The 18,403-nt window shown below is 31.4% G+C and overlaps 1 protein-coding gene across 1 annotated transcript in view; it reads right to left on the bottom strand.

Moving 5' to 3' along the window:
• Window positions 1-18,403, bottom strand: part of LOC118205574 (tetraspanin-18B-like) — a 72,475-nt gene that overhangs the window by 21,706 nt on the left and 32,366 nt on the right. Inside the window, exons 2-5 of the mRNA XM_035377868.2 lie at window positions 7,400-7,483; window positions 7,201-7,249; window positions 3,772-3,824; window positions 1,035-1,109 (exon numbers count right to left, since the gene is read on the bottom strand). Coding sequence (XP_035233759.1) covers window positions 1,035-1,109; window positions 3,772-3,824; window positions 7,201-7,249; window positions 7,400-7,483 — 261 coding nt within the window. The remainder of the gene's footprint in view (window positions 1-1,034; window positions 1,110-3,771; window positions 3,825-7,200; window positions 7,250-7,399; window positions 7,484-18,403) is intronic.

Genomic DNA, 18,403 nt, shown 5'->3' with positions numbered 1-18,403 from the left:
TAATACTGTTGAACCTCCCAAGTAGAAAACCTAGATACAGTTAGATTCATTGTAGAACTTTGTTAGATATGCCGCCTCATTACTCTCTATTGTACAAATATGATATAAATATAAAAGATTCGGAATGTAAACAGATATTTCCTAATGCATTTCAAAACAGGAACAGGCACATTATCTTCAAATTTATCGATATAAAAATAAAAGTTAAAAATTCTTGAGAAGCTGAAGACTTAAATTCTAAAAAAATCTAATAATTTCAACAGCACATATTTTTAAAAAGGTTTATAAGCATGGAATGATGAGAACACATGCAATTTTTTAGTTCTTTGTTCAGCTAGCTTTTTCTGAAAAGAGAAAAAGCACTGTATTTATTTTACATTTCCTTTTTGGTATATAATGATCAAATCATTTAAATGCTTCATCAGACTATTTCCAGAATAAAATATTCTCCCTACACAAATGGAATCTTAAGTTTGAGGAATTACTCCGAGCCTAGAAAAATCTTTAAAACATAAGTTACAAGACAAACATAAGTTGTAAGAGAATTGTTTGGTTGTAGCAAATGATAGTAATCCCCACTTGAACATTTGAATACTTGGATGATAAACATAAAACTTATAATTTTGAATAAAAATTTTATTTGTAAATGTTTCTGTAATTGATGATGAAAGAAAAATCGAGGTTAGTAGTTTAACATAATAAGAATCATTATATTCACTTTATTCATTTAAAAAGCAAGCAAGAAATCAGCTTCAGTTATTCAAAAAATAGACAATACTGTTATTTCAAAAAAATTTTAATTAATTATGCATTTTCTCCAAAATTAATTTATTACACAATTTATATTAATCAACACTTAAAACAAATTTAAAACAGGAATAGCAGTTTTCAGAAAATTAAATATAAATTTTCAATAATTTATATATAAAGTTACAGCACAATTTGCTAATTTGGAGTGATTATTAATTTAAAAATATCTGTAATTTGAAAATACAATCCAATAAAAATTTAATACGATTCACAAAGGAACTTACTTTCATTCTAAGAACATTCAATGCAACTATGCCTCCAACTTCTGCTGATATTGTTAAAACTGACAGAACTAAATACTGGAACAAATAAAATTTATAAGCATATTAGTCAAAAATTTTAATCTAATCTTTAAAAAAAAGCGAAAACTATGTTAAAAATGAATGATGGAATAGTAAAACAACAACTATTTAATGTATACAGAATGCCTGTCAGAGATACTTATTCATTTTTGTTCACTAATTGCTATATTTATCTAAAAAGATAATACCTTTTAGTATTTAACTTATTAAGAATATAAATTAATAATTAGCACTTAATATTGTGACTAGCATGAAATATTAAAATTAGTAAACTAGTTTTATAAAATGCATATACTATATTTTAAATAAAAAAAATATTTTGACATAGCATATAAATTTCACAAACATTTTAAAATTAAATACATTATTGCTAGACTTGTAGAGTCATTAGGATTTTTTGAAGCAGAAGACATGAAAAATGAGCAATGCCCACACCAGGACTCTAACCTGGACCTCTTGAACACGGCCCAAGTGTGTTACCGTTACACCACAAAGTCATGTTGAAAGGAGGGAGAAAATACCTTATATACTCCCCCTTTCAAAGGGCAACTGGGGATTAGGGGATCCAGTCTCCAAATCCTGGTGGTGGAGGATCATCATCTGCCAACTTTTAGTTCAGCCGCCACTGTAGATTCATCAGGATTTTAAAGCAGAAGACATGAAAAATGAGCAATGTCCTCGCCTGGATGCGAACCTAGACCTCTTGAATATGTGCTACCATTGTAGAGACATTAGGTTATTTCAAAAGCAAGAGAGATAGATGAAAAATTAGCAATGCCCTTGCCAGGACTTGAACCACAGACCTTTTGAATATGCGTCGAGCATGCTGACCACTACACCACGAAGGTATGCTAAAGAAGGTGGGAGAAATACCTTATAGCGTTACATGAGGGCATGCAGAAAGGAGGAAGAAAATAACTTATAGACTATGCAGAAAATTTTAAGAACAAATTTTCTCCATTGAATTATGATTTTTTTAAAACACAATAATTTTAAATGTGTATAATGCCTATCAAATACACTTTTTGATGTTCATGCATTAGCACAACCACCTTAGCACAAGCTGCCAAAATTTTCAAAATGCTATAAACTATGGCAACCACAAGCATAACAATTTCAGTTTTAATAAGAGACCTCAAGATTTTCATACACATTCTTTTTGTTGTATTCCAAGTTCTAACAGTTTTTATAGATGAAGTATAATATTTTATCTTTTAAACTAAATTTTGAAATTTGCCCTTATAGAGTTTGTTTGCAATAAAAGAAACTGTGATAAAATTTCAATAGCAATACAGTATTTTACCGCAAAATTGCCAAAGAAAACTAAAACTTTGAATCCTTTTAAGTTATTCGCCATGAAATTTTTACCAAATTCAAGAAAGGGAAAACCCTTTTGACAGTCAATTTAGTGAATGATTTCTGGAATGAATACTGAATTGAAATGAAAAATATCCCTATGCAGATAATATATTAATAGTAATACAAATCTAAATATAACTATGTAATCTATCTTGTATATCTAATATACTAATCTAAGAAATTATTTTTTTCAATAATAAGTCATCCTTTTTCCTTCTATAAATTATTCAAACTACACCCAGGTGGTTGAGCTAATAGTTCCATTAAATGTAAAAATAATTCACTGAATTTAAATTTTAATTTCTTAATTCACTAAATTATGCTAATATAGCATAATATATGTATAATTTTTTAGATCGCAGTAACAAATTGGAGATGGTTTATTGTGTAGATATAACTTAGAGAGAAAGATGACACTAACAGACAGATGTCGATGCAATTTACACAGTTTTATTATTGGTTATAAAACTAGTTGTTATGCTGTATAATCTGATTCATATCATTATGGTTGGAATATACACCACACATTTTTTAAAGCTTAACACATCTTCAGATAATCGATGATACAGAAAAGTGAGTGGTGCATGTTAGAAAAGTGAAGCAAAGCAAGGAAAAGGGACTAATGAAATACTTTAGATTGATATATCAAAAACAGTTAATATTTTTACAGCAGAAAAGGGAAATGTCCAAATTAAAATGAGGAATATAAGGGACTATTGCAAATTAAAATTAGCAGTTTACTTTACATATTTTTATCTTACATATATATTAATTGATACACATAAATAATTTAAAATGTTCAAAAGTGGCTATAAGATTCACTTCATAAATATTAGCCATATAACTTCTAGTTACAAAATTTCTTGAAAGTTAGGGAAAGAGTTTTGAGAAAACAGTCACAACACTACAGGGAGAATTCAGCAACAATAAAATCTGATGTGTTATACAGTTTTTATTCAATAAAAACATGCAACAGACATTACTGAGATAAAATGTTCAATACTCTTGCACATAAAATTCAAGAAGCTATTCAAGAATAAATTTATTAATATGCATTAATTTTCTAAGCTTTTTACTAGCATGAATTCAGGATTCTTTAGAGCAAATTTAAAAATCAGCTGTAAAATAAAAGCTGCTAATTTTAGGAGTTAACAATTTTTCATTTATTATTAGATATCTGAATGACTCATTTACTATTAGAAATGAAAGCCTAGTCTAAATATTTATAGGAATTAGCCACCTTTTTTAAATTCACTTACATACACTGGTATATAAAAACACACACAAAATTTGCACTTACAAATTTCATGAGGCAGGTACCTCTTTTGTAAGAACCTATCCACCCCAGAATACCTAAATAGAATAAGAATTATTTAATAAAGACAGTGGAAAAACATGTCAATATTGAATTAAAACTATTTTGATTTCAAACATTGTGAGCTTAAAATTTCATACAAAGCAAACCATATTCAATACGGTTTACATAAAACTAATTTTTTAACTGTTTAAGTTTAATAACACCTTTCATTAAATTTAATAAAAGAAAATATGCATAGAAAACTTTTACACAGCTTAATCGCACTAAGCAATAAAAAAAAAAAAAAAAAAAAAAAAAAAAAAAAAAAAAAAAAAACTTTAGAAATAGCTATCATAATATTGTTGGTCATCTGCAAATTAAAAATAAAATATTGCAGTTTCTATAATGACAGATTTCATGCCAAAATTGCCTGAAGGCAAATTTATGTGAACTGAATGTAGTCATTTTCATATCTATCATTCCTATGCTCTTATACATTGGCCAAAATTACATGCACAATTTTTTCACTAACTTTCATAACACTTATAGTGTAACAGCTGTGGTATCACATACTAAAAGACTTCAAGCACACTTTCTCACACAGCATCATTGTCATGTACCACTTATTTCTGACATACGATTTGATGATCTCTCACAGGGCATTACTTAGATCGTAAGATCTGGGCTTTTAGGCGGCCAAGGATAAGGTGCTGATGAATTTGGGGACCCAGGTTCTATCCACCAGCCAGGGAACAGTTCAATCAAGCTTTCATAAACAGCAAACACTTAAGCATGCGGGAGCTCCATCAACCTGGCATACAATCATGTTATGCCCAAATTCTGCAGCTGCTGAAGAAGCCACTCATTCAGCATCTCTGGATAACTAACCTGGGTCATGGAACCTTCAAAGGTAAGAACCAATGATGTATTTTTCAGTCATCCACTCAAAGCTTTCTTCCCCCACATGATCAAAATCTGAAAATCTGATGACTCAGGGGCTCCTTAACAAAACATTCACAAAACCTATCCATCACTTATGTCATACTTCCCCTGCTGTGCTTCCTTCATGAACCCACACATTTGTCATTAAGTGCTCCAAAGTGAAGTGCCATTGCTCTTCACCACAGCAAGGCGAGATAACGAAGTGGTCAATGCACAGGCTTTATTCTCCTCTCTGGGCAGTTACATGGCAACCACACTGAAATTCATATGAAGAACATTGTTGTCATATCAATGATCAAGATATGAGGGTTAAATCTTTCCCATCTTACACTGTTGCATGCATTTAGTGCATTTAGTTCAGATGTAAAAGGATTTTTCTGGCCACACTGTATTGCTGCTTGAAATTCTGTCAATGTCCTAATAGGGTTCTCATATGCAAACCTTAATGTAACTTGAAAGCACTATTTGTGAAGAATAAAAAGAAGCAGTAATTTGCAGAAATCTGAAATATTAAATGGAAGAGAAATGTAAAATTCAAAATTAGGAAAAAGCAATCTTAGTTTTGACAAAGATTTTGAATAAAACCTATTCATTTTAAGAACATAAGAAATATATCATCTCTCTTCTTCAGAAGGAAAAAAAAATTTTTGTTAATTTTGCATTTGTCTTTCCTTTGCTAGGCCCATTGCTTTCCAGATAAAAGGATTCTCATTCCTCCCACTTTTGCAAAAAGATGTTTTGTTTCTGAAGAAGTTTGTGTCCAATTACCCTCAAAATCAATAGAATTTTATTTAAAATGTATGCCAAGTTCAAGTTGCTTTTTACCTAATTTCAAAATTTGCAATAACTTTTTGCTTTTGTATTGCATAATTTTAGTTCAATTAAAAGCAAAAAGCAGCCTTAGAATTGCATATGAATATAACTTTAGCAGTTACAAGTACGTTCAATTATAGGTCCCCAGAAAAGCAGTACTTAAGCATAAAAATATGAACTTATTATTAGAATTTTGAAAATATTGGGAACAACTAGTTCAAAATTAATACCATTTACAAAAGAAGAGATGTTTTTATGAATGCAAAAGCTAGATCACCAATTAATGAATCTTTAGCAAAATTTTTCACATAACGAAAATAAAAAATATGATTAAATGTCCAAATACGATTGGCTAGTGAAGGATTACTTTTCTTTTCCGAACATAATATAAGATGCATGTCTCTCGACATAAAATTATACAGTCAAAAGTCTTTAATCCGGACTCATCGGGACTTCGATTCCGGATTATCGGTTTTTCCGGATTATAGATCATCAGTTTAAATCTGGTAAGATGGCATGCAGAAATTATAAAATTAAAAATATGAAACCATAATTTATGAAATAAAGAGCAATTATGATCTAAAGGGTATCAAAATTTACAAAAAAAAAAGGCTTAATATTTATTTGTTTACTTTATTAAACATTTCTTTCAACGTGCGCATGCGTAAAGCATACATTACGCATAGTCGAAATTAGAAAATTGCAACCAGAAAACTATTTGATGTGTATTCGTGATATTTATAATGAAGAGGAATTTGATTTAAATCATATCAAAGACGGAGTACATCGAGATGAAATACTACATTTAGTAAGGAATTATAAGCCGAATAAAATAAAAACATCTGCCCCCGAAGATAAGGATAGTGCTGATAGATCAACTTCTAATTCATTGCACACCGTAACATTTCTCCCCCCCCCCCGCAGAGCAGCGTGAAATTGATAAACAGATTTTGGAATGGTTAGAGAAACAAAGGATATGCCTTTATCCCTTTTTTGCAGCAGCTCCAGAATCGGAAATTTTTTTTGACATAATCGAAAGTTCAAGCGTACTTTTATAAAATTGCTCTAACAGTCTGCAAAAAATAATAAGCTGGATCCAATTAGAAGATTAAGGGACAACGCAATCTGCAACATTAAATGAAATAGATAATTAGATAATTTTAGCTTAGCTTATACCGTCTGTTATACATTAAACGCGCGTGTGTAAACATATTATGCGCATGCGTAAAAATATTATGAGCATGCGTAAATGCAAAATGCGTTTACGCATGCGCAGAAAGTTTGTAGCTTTGAGGTCCGGATTATAGATCATTCCGGATTATGGACTTCCGGATTAAAGACTTTTGACTGTAGTGCTCTTTCAGTTTAGTTTACCACTTGTTCGTCCGTGAAAAAGTTTACCACTTGTTCAGTTTAGTTTACCACTTGTTCGTCCGTTCGTTCGTGAAAAAATTCTCAATACACTAATATATTTTAGTAAAGTTCTGGTTACCAACTCCTAACAAAAATACATTTATTTAGAAAAGAATGGACCAATGTATACAAGTTTAATTTCCAACTTTAATTTTTAGCCATTTTATTTTTCTTTCAACAAAATTTTATTTAGATTGATTTAAAAAAAGAACATTTAAAAAACAACACTACAGCTGTTTTATAATATAAAAAAATAGCACATACCATTTATGAAAAGTAATGAGCCCATAGATAATACTATGTACGTGAATACCTATAATAACATGGAAAATCAATAAAAATTAGCAAACATAATGCATCATAAATTTTAATAAACAGAAAGATAAGTAACTGAAACAAAATATATTTACATCTAACCTTCAAATCTACATTTACTAAATAAAACTGAAAAATATTCACTTACTAAACTACCAGTAAAAAAACTTTTCACAGTAGGTGTAGTTGCTAAAACCCACATCATAGTGCCTAGGACAATACCACCAAGAAGCTGGAAGAAAAAAAAAAAAAAAAAAAAGTACATATATTTGTAATTTATACATCAGATCTTTTTCAGATACTTTTCTGTTAATACAGCCCCAGTCGCCAAATGTGTGCCAAAGAATCAAATGTTGCAACCTGTTTATATCACGTCATGAATAACTGTGCAGTTCTTGATTGCTTAACTGGCTCAGAAATAATTATCAATTAACTCAGAAACGATACTTTAAATCTCAGTGATTCACTATATTAATTGTTTTAACAGGGAGTTGGCTACCTTTGTCATAAAACGTCCCGAAAATATATATTGTATGCAAAGATCCTAAAAAAATTCAAGACCTTTGTTATTGGCATCGCCTTTCAAATTATTTATTAGTTTAAAGTCGTTTGATTCTATGCATTTGCTACCATCGATTCGTCAAAAGTTTTCTGAGACTGCTACTATTTCTGTTGGCACGGCAGCCCAAGCTGGACAAATTCCTCCTAAAAAAAAACCTCCTCTTCTGTTAGGAGGTGTTGCCTGGACTAAGGCCTTCATAAGGATCCCCTTTGTATGCCAAGGCTTTCTTCTACTCCGCTTCCCTTTTGGCTTGAGTTTCCCCCAGTTACTAATTTTAATAATAGTTAAATCACTAGTGATATCCGTCGAAGCTGGACACTTCTTAACAAGTTTTCCCATTGTCCCCCTTTTTCTTTTCAATAAATGTGAAAAACTAATAAACGCCATCCTAATTTTAGGTTAATCAGTGGTTATCCCGAAATCATAAACAGTATTAAATATTAAATGCATTAATTTCAAATTTTAATTAAAATATTGATAACAGCAGTTATAATAAAATTTATAATTATTATATCATATTAAAACAGTGCTGCAGCAGCACATAAAGATTCCAATTATCAACATCAGCCATTCCCAAACTTTTTCAAGTTTTTACTACATACTATTCAAAAAATATTTTTGTACAAATAAAAAAAATATGTGCACCACCATAAACTAGTAACTAGCATTTACAGCTACAGAGTGACATCATACGCGCCAAGTTAAGAAAGGTGCCAGAAAAGGAAAAAATATGCATATGCATCTGAATAATTAAAGATTAAAACAAAATGTTAAAAAAATGTGTCATTTTATATTCATCTTGAACATGAATTTAAATTTTTCGAGTAAAAACTGCACCACCAAAAATAATGCAATGTACCATTAGTGGTACATGTACAATAGTTTGAAAAACCCTGACCTACACAACATCATTATTTCATTTTACTGGGATTAAATTAGTTTCCTTATATCGCAAAGGTACAATTTTCATCTAAAAACGTAGGTTAAGTATTTTCGCGACTTTCTGTTATTTATAGCACAACAAATGATGATTTGTTTATCTTAAAAATAAATATTTTGTTTATTAACAGCAAATGCATATACTAACAAATATTTCTCATTATTAAAAAAAATATCGATTTTTAATGAGCTTCCCTATTTCACACTGCAAGGATAAAATCTGATTTTTCAATTTTATTTTTGTACAACCTTTTCGGGGGAGGAAGGCCTAACGATGAAGTCACGGCTGAGGTTACCGAAACTTATTTATGGCATCTTCCAGATGTTAAACTACAATGTGAGTGAGCAGACTGCATTTTATTAGTTTACTCAACGTTTCCTTGAAAATTAATTTTCAGTTAAAATACACTGAGCTACAATGTGCATTCAGGGCCTAATGTGGTTTAGGTAGACTGAAACCAAAGGTGAAGAGTCGCTTAGATATAAATTTTAAAATGCGGACATCAATAAGCCTTTAATAGTTTTCTAATCCTAAACCCTAAGCGAGAAACAGAGGAAGTAGAAGGGGAAAATAAACAGAGTTCTCGCGCTAAAACAAAAAATAATAATATTCTAATTTCTTCGTCGGACGTTGAAAAGGTGAATAGCTGACTTCGACCTCGTAACACGCACACCGAAAATAACGGACCCGATTCGACCTGTCCGGTCCGAGCACAATCGAGTGGTCGCCTCTTCAACTGCAGAGAAAAGAGATAAAGCTGTTAGCGCATTCTCTCCTAATCATTTTGGCACTCTGCTCAAGATATCTCAGTTAATGAAAAATAAATTATTAAATATAAATCATCACCGGAATGAAAAATTCCGACATCGCACAAACATCACGTGTGATGTAAAGGAATCTTTCGTTGCGTTACCCTTATGCTGTCGAAATGGAGTCTGATTTTTATGAAAAGTTAATGCTAACTTTTTTTAAAGAAAAACTATAAAATCCACAAAGAAAAGTTCTTCTGGGTTCACATGTCATCGTCCGCTTTGCGAAGAATAATTATAAATGTTCACGCACTTTTTTAAACACTTGATGTCAAATCGTTTTATTTTTCCGCGAAAGAAAATTCATATTTTCTACACACAGAAATAATTAATTCACTTTTAAAAAATTCACGTGACATTTTAAAAAATATTCTTCTGTCAGGTGCCTAATCTCTCAACTCAGAGGTTCGAATGTTTATATTATTTACGAATGATTCTGCTATTCGAAATTCGCGAAATAAGCAATTTCCAAGCAATAAGCAGTTTTTCTCTTTTTTAAAGTGTTAATATTTTCGTGTTCAATAGTTAGTTTCGTGTTACTAATTGTTCTCTCCTTACTAAACTCTCAAATTTGCGCATTTTTATATAAAATATTAAAAGATTTTTGTCAGTTGTGAAATGAACTATACCAACGAAGCCCCATTTAACAGTATAAAAAGATCTTTAAAATGCAACTACTGTTTAATGCTGCAAAGAGTGGCTTTAATAATAATAAAAATAATTTTAACACACTCACTGTGATTTTAAAATAACGCAGAAAGTTAAAAAGAATGAACAAAAATTTCAGCTCAAGCAACCTTAAATGCAAACGATAAACAGTACTCAAATATACTTCTATTTCTAAATCTTTGCTACAGCACAATGAAAATGGAACTATTAGAACACGGTGCCATACGTTTAAAAAAAAAGATTGTGTCCGAAGAATTAAAAATGCATCCCGAACCCCCATTAATTCCGAAACCAAATAGGAGGCAAGCGCTGTCTTCACATGTAATGCTTTTAATCTAAGGTGCATTAATCTTGAAGTCGTATTAAAAGCCAGACGCTGTCTTAAGATGAAATTGGTTTAGTTTATTTGATTCCGGCAAAGCAATCGAGGGCTATCTGCCTAAGGGGAGGGATGCATTCGTGAAGGATTTTCTAAGGGAAAGTGGCTCGTATATACCTTAAGATGAAATATTTAACCTGTCAGAAAAATACGTTTATTTCCTTTTACCCGATTTTATAAATGTGAGAATTATTTCGGAACACAATGTATTAAATGTGGGACTTATTTTAGAAGAGAGACATATTTTATTTAAATTTTATGGAACCAATACAAATCAAAGCTTGTGAACACAAGGAAACAAATTGCAAAGAATCGCCTTTGTTAAAATATCTCCACAGAGAAACTTGTCTTCAGACAAATCACTCTAGACAAATAGGCACAATAGTCAAATTGAATATGAGCACGACCGGAAACAAGTTGCTGGCAACTTAGCCAACCAGCCAGAAAGTCAAAGAAGGTTTGAATACAAATCACATGAGATCAGACTGTAAGTTGAATTTTAGTGCACTCATTCTTAAATTTTTTCAGTTTCATCTTCCTTCCCTCCCCCTATATATTACATTTACACTTTCATGAATGCACATTCTTTGATAGTAAAGAACAACCTCTGAAACAAATCGCCCTGTATATAAATTCATTTATACATTTATATAAACAAAATCTGCGGAAAAGTTCGCCGCTTAGACGGGTAACAAGTTTCTCGTGGAAACGGTGACAGTTAAATAAAATTATTTTTTTCTCGTATAAATAAATTAATTACGTAAGATCTCTTTTTTATTAAAAATGATTTCATACTAATATTTTTAATTTTTACAGGACTATAAAAATTTCCCAAATAAATATTTGTTACAAAAACTGTAATTATTATAACTAGATCCATTCTTCCTTACACCTCAGAAACTTGGGCAGTTATCTACAATGACAGTGCCCAGAGAATTTTCGAGGTTCGAAAAAGCACATTTGATGGCATCCAAACACACTTAACAGTGATAAGAGAATTAAACCGATATTTTTGTTAGTTATTTGAAAATGAAACATGTTAAAATATAAAGAATAAAGAAGGACTGCGATTAGCGCCCCCGAAAAAAAAAAAAAAAAACACCAAAATAATATTTTTGCTTAAGACAATAAGAGAATCGGCTATGAGAAAGATTAAATCTAAGATCGAGTGATTATAATAATAAAGGCTTAAATTTTTGAAATTTCAAAAACAGGAAAAGGATTGATAAGAACTGGATAAGATGAAAACGTATGACTGAAAATCACTGTCCACAGTGGCTCACCATGCCAACGAAAACGAAGAATCTCTTTCATTAACATGTTAAAAGCAAAGTTAAAAGAGAAAAAATAATGTTCATTAAATAAATAACTTTCGCTATAATATTTTTAAAAAATAAATGATGAATTTTTTATTACTGTTGCGTGCGTACGGGTTCGTAATAGATTGAATGCACAAGTCCGATAAAATGTTAACGAAATGTATTCTTATCAAAAGAAACATAAGAGAATGTTGCAATTTTTCTCAGAGATATTAGTACAAGTTTTCAAAATATCACGTAGTAATAATCAGTAGTTATCCTTCAAATTACTACAACGTTAAATAGAACGTAATGCACAGCGCAGAGAAAGCTAATTCGATCAATAACAACAGCAACTAACTAAAACTGAGATGAGACGTTTCTCTCCGGCTTTTTAAAGCTTCCAATCTGTCGCGAGAGAGTTCTGGTAATTTCTTTGCTTCTCGAGATTTCTGAAAACCAACAAGAGGAGAATTACAGTTACAAGTAACACAATAGTCAATTACATTTATTCAATCTCAATCCAAATTAAAGAGATACATTTATTAAATGTACGTGCTCTTGTATTTTTACGTTTACGACGTAGCTTTCTCTTAAAATTCGTCTCGTGCTGCATTGCGCGGGGAAATAAAACAATTTTAATTAATTCTACTAACATTATGTATCTAAATACAAAATTCGTAATATTATTTTAATGAATATAATTTTCGCAAAGGACTTTTTGACAACTTTATTGCAAAAATTTTCCTAAAACTATCTCCAAACACCTACAATTTTTTTTAGCTGTTTCCCGCTGGTTTCACATAAAAAGAACTAGCTCCTTTACGTAAGAAGAGTTTAAGTTTTGTTTCAGAACTCAGAGCAGCAGTTTTCCCTAATGCCCAAGAAATAGAGACAAAAATGGAAAATGAACTCGTACAATGTACTCTCAATTTTCTGTGTGCGAATTATCCGGTATACGGACTGTGCGTGCGTTGCGATGACCATGCAGACACACTCGACGCTATGCGCGAGAGTGTATGCAAGAATAATAATAATAAAGGTAATACACAGAATGTTAAAGAAAATCTAAAAGGTTTCAGATTTTAAATTACGTCCAAAGGGGCGTTTTTTTAACATGTTGTGTGTTACATTTATTTATTAAATATCACGTTTTTCGAATTTAATCAATAAAATTCAGTTCAACAGCAATATCACAAAATAGTTTAAAAATGAGCATATCTTTGTAAACAGAATTTTCGATATAGAGCCTTGCGCCGCTGGAGATAAAAATGTTTTTTCTGTACAACGTTGCCATGGCTCGCTTTGAAATCCTTGAGTTTGTTAATCAAAAATTCGTTAAAGTTTTACAAAATAGGAAATCGATAATAAAACAAATTCCAGAATTTCAAATTTGGGCTTTCACATGCCCATATTCGTCGGAGAATTACGTCATTCAAAATTCGATGGCGCTATGTACAGTTGTTTTATCATAATGCGAGAAATATACATACATTTATGCAGATTTTCATTATTTCATTTCTTCAAATATAATGCAGGACTCTAAAATTTGGTGAGAACAGTTTGAAATGTGAATCGGACATTTACCAACACAAAATCGCAAAACGAAAACAATAGTCTTTCAGACCAAAAAAAGGGCAAACAATAGTCCTTCAGGGACCCTTCGGACTAAAAAAAGGACTTTTAAAAGAAAATTCTCGTATTCACGTTACAGATCAACCGATAGACCAAGGTGTAATATCATCAGTGAAAGGACTTTACCATTCTGGTCTTTTCATAATTCTTACTGAGGAAAATGATGATTTAATGTACTTATAAATTTGTCTGTACTGAATGCCCTATACGGAATAGCAAAAGCTTGATCGAAAGTAAAACGAATAACACCTACAGGATCATGACGAAAGAGTCTATCTAATGCATAAATCAGAGATTTATCTAATTGTGAAAAAGTCAAGACGATAACTGAAACTGTACGTCCCCCCCAAAAAAAATGAAAACTTAAAATCCTTCGAAAATGCGATCGGGAAATAATCGAGGAATGGTTCGATTTTGATTCGACTGAGCCAGGCTTTCAATGCTTCAGCAATGCGGATATCGTTTCAAATACCCCAAGAACACAAGAGGAAGAGAGTGACACTGAAAATACAAGCAAAGAAGATACTCGCGGTCACATTAGTCCCGAGATAGCAATGACTTCAGTTAAAACTCTATCAAACTTTCGTCGACCAATGAGTATTCCAATATAATGATAAAATAGCACTTCGAAATTCGCTTATAAAATACAAGATATTAATGAATAAATAAAAAAAATATGAAATCTTTCAGGATTTTACATAACGTCCAAAGTTTTTTGTTTTGTTTTGTGTGTTCCCGTTATTTACTAAATATTACGTTCTTCGCATTTAAACCATAAAACTCAATTCAACAGCAATATCACAAAGTAATTTAAAAAAGAGTATATCTTTAGAATTTCCGATACGCAGTGTCGCACGCTGAAGCTAAAAAAAAATAATCTCCCCTTCTTTGAACAGTGCCATTGCTCGCTTTGAAATCGTTGAGTTTGTTAAATCAGAAATTCGTTAAAGTTTTACAAAATATTAACTAGATAATAAAACAAATTCTAAATTTCGGCCTCTAGATGCCCATACTCGAGTGGAGGACTATGTTAGTCAAAATTTTATGTCTCTAGCTATTTTATTATTATTATTTTTTCCCATAATGCGAGAAACATGCATACATTCATGCATATTCTTCATTACTTAATTTCTTTAAATATAATGCAGGGCTCTAATATTTGGTGGCAACAATTTGAAAAGTGAAAGGCCATTTTATAGTGAACCATCGCAAAATTCCAAAACGAAATTAATAGCCCTTCTGGGCATATAGCCCCTTTAGGCTAATAATTTATAAAAATAAATATTTAAAGGCTCTCAAAAACAAAGTAAAATTGCAGATTTTTTAAAGAAATAAACACATACAATACGTATGAAAATTGATAGTTTGGATTATGCACGTGTTTCAATTACTGCTTCACAGCAATAGTGCACATAATTGACAGTACATTGTATTTTATTAGTTTCATGTACTTCAAGGAATATTTGCTTTCCCAACAGTACACAAAAATGTCAATTTCAATTGATACAAAATATTAGTTAGGCTTTCGCGTTGGTTCTGATAAGATTTTAAATGTACAATACAGCCGATGAGCTGCTTTAGAGAAAAATTAGACAAATCAGCTATAAATACACATATTTTTTCTTTTGTGACATCAAAATAAACAGCATCTGGGAAAATACACTAGTTAGGGTCCAAAAGACCCTAAACGGCCAACTAAGGATTAAATCTTTAACGCTCCTGTTACTTTAATCAATTAATGTAAAAAATTCCAAAGAAATGTTAACAACTTAGAGCTTTAAAAAAAATGTTTATTTAATGGTCGTGTCCAATTTGCGGCTCACTGCTTCATTTAAGAGATCATATTTTCCGTTATACATTCTGCACAAAAAGTTGTTTCGAATTTCTTAAAGTATAATGAAGTGTTTATTTCAGAAATAAACTAGAAAACAACTTTTAGTTGACACAAAAATTCAGTGATTTGGGCAGGAAGTTCGAGAGGTTTGCGCAATGTTCAAATTATTTCGTAGAAAGAATGAATAAGACGTGAGCAACGTTTCGGCAACGACAGCATTTGACTCACATTTAATTCTTAAAAGAGTGCAGTCTTCCAGTGATATGCATTCCCGTTTAAAGTGATATAAAGTTAAGCGAGTAATAGTTTCTCTCGTTTATTAGGAAGTTAAATTAATTCAGAACAGTCAATTTTTTTTTTAATTTATAGCCTTAATTTTTATTTACAGCAATAATAATTAAAGCAAAATTTCGGCATTTGTGCTTTTTCCAGTCGACCCTGAAAGTTGGTGAAGATTATGCCAAACTTGTTCCGACGTAATTTAAGGAACAGAAGGCACATTTTTACCTCCTTATATGAAGTAAAGAAAGTATTGTAATCACGAAAAATTCCGGGTACCATATTTCAACGAAAATATTCATTTTGACCGCTATCGAATGCAATTTAACGATGTTTTGCGTGACATCTGCACGTATGGACAAAATATAGGACTCTTTTTCCCAAACGAATTATAAAAATAATTTAAAATGGATTCAGAAGAGATTTTTTTCGTGACGTCTGTACGTACGTATGTATCTCGCATAACTCAAAAACGAGTACCCTCAGAACGTTGAAATTTTGTATGTAGAACTGATATAGCATGTAATTGTGAACCTCCCTTTTTGGTGGCAATCGGCCGTACCAAAAGTGTATATATATATATTCCCAATCTGTTACTTGGCTCATTGAGCTCATTTTTTATTCTCATACGTTGGTGAATTGTGCATTTTTTGCTTTAAAAATGATTAAATTATGTTTTTCTTATCTTCCGTTTAAGGTTTTTATGCCTTTAGTTTCCACGCAGCAGTTGTACAATTATCAGCAATTTAAAAGTTGTTTAACTTCGGCTAAGCCTATTTTTTTAACCATAGCAACCATATTTGTTTACATTTTAAACTTAGCAGAATAGTGGATTTGTTGCCAATCTAGAGAAACTAAGATTCACATCAACAAAAATAACATCTTTTATTATTGCGAATTAAATTATGCTTAATCCATTCTGGAATTATCATTTAAGTTATTAAATTATCTCATATATTGATTCATCATAGCGTCCACAACAAATTAAGTCAGTTTCTACGCCTTCAGTGTCTTTTTGCCGAGTGAGACCAAAAGTAAACTTTAAGTTTTGTGCACTGAAAAATCTGCCTTCTTACCCGCTGGCCGAAAAACTAATTTTAAACTAATTTTTGCGTAGAAACTAATTTTAATTGTAAAAATTGTTTTTTAAATTCTTTTAACTGTATTTATGTTTTATATTTTCCTATATTTTTCAATTTTATTACAGATATTTTGAGGTTTCATGTATTTTTGCCTTGTCGCGAAGTGAGAACTGAATTAATTAAAAGAGAAATTCCTCTCTAATGAAATTCCAGGAAATAAGTTTAAACGAAATGCAGGAAAAAATACGTATAATTTAATATTACGCACAAGGCAGTCATGTGGTGCACACATCAGATTTTTTAAATTATCGACAAATACAAATTACCGATACCTTCTATAGAAAATCAAAAATTGCACTTAAATATGAGCACAAGCTTTGAGATTATCTGAAAAACAAATTCATTAAAACTTGCAGCAGTCCATTCTGGCGACCTAATGGCATTTAAAATTTTAAAAAATAGTCGTCTTTCCTTCTTTACGAATTCAAGGCAACATAAATTCGCTTAATAGGAATCTAAGTTGTGACGCACGGTTTCAAGTTATCTTTTATTGCGCCATTATGGCGACTGAGTCTTTTGATGTTTGAATATGATGGCAGACTGTAGCTTTGAAAATATTACACTGCTTGCTGTTCTGTAGTTCAGACTAGTTCCACATTTTAATCAATATCTTAAAAAATGCATAAGAGAAACAGAAATAGCAGTTAATTTATATCCTTCTTAGCCGAAGCAGAACTGACTTATCAAGAATTAATCAAGGTATAAGGTTTATCCTAAGTTTATAACAGTTATTTTACGTTTGTCACACTTTCCTATCTCTTCTAATTTCAGCTTACAGTTTCTTACCAGAATGAGTTTTTAGAATCGCGTTAAATGCAAATGAGTAGGAGATAGTATTTAAGTCGAAGTTCCACTGACTTCGCGAGAGAGAATTAAATTTCCTGAATAGCGCGCGTTTGCCATTTGCCTACGTCTCTCTAAGCTGTTACTACGCTCGGCCATATTAGAAGCCCTTGATAGCTTCACTATCTAATTTAATATTAGGAGCCAACTAATTAGAAATTGTGTTAGCTTCGCTTAAATCACTTTAGTTAAGTTCTTACATTTTTGAGTTTAAGCCCAAGTGGAGGCTTTGTTGTACGTCCTGAGAAAGGGACTGTCTGTACATTTTTATTATAAGCAATAAAGGGTAGTTAACCCTTAAGTGTTACGTTTCTGAACTTAAGAGATTATTCGCATAGTAGTTCATTAGGCTCCTCCACATTTAGTTAATAGACAAAAGGGAGGATCCCTAGAAAGGTTACGTGAAAAACCATAGCGAAGGTCTTATAAGTATTATAGGACGTCATGCTTATCCATTAATGAAGCTAAATTGTACAGTTTGGCGACAGTTTTTGTTTATCAAAATGGTCGACAAGAAGATACGTAAGTACCATATTTTTTATTTGAGTGAAACTTGCTTTTGCAACGAATATAAGGTTTAACGGGTTATTGCTTATGGTAAGGCATTAATTTAGAATGTCGTCCATACAGTCCCACTAGTGGGCGAGTGGTTAAGACAGCTGAATGCTGGTACTTCGACCTGGCTACGAACCAAGGAGAACGAGCTGGCTCCATGGTTGGTTTTCGTAGTTTCTTCCCTTTGTAACATGAATAACAGCTTGT

The sequence above is a fragment of the Stegodyphus dumicola genome, chromosome 9 (assembly GCF_044657685.1).
Source record: "Stegodyphus dumicola isolate Sdum_Otavi_A_Nest chromosome 9, ASM4465768v1".
Lineage (NCBI taxonomy): Eukaryota > Metazoa > Arthropoda > Arachnida > Araneae > Eresidae > Stegodyphus > Stegodyphus dumicola.
The sequence above is the reverse complement of the archived record's forward strand: the minus strand, read 5'-3'. Positions and strand labels throughout refer to the sequence as shown.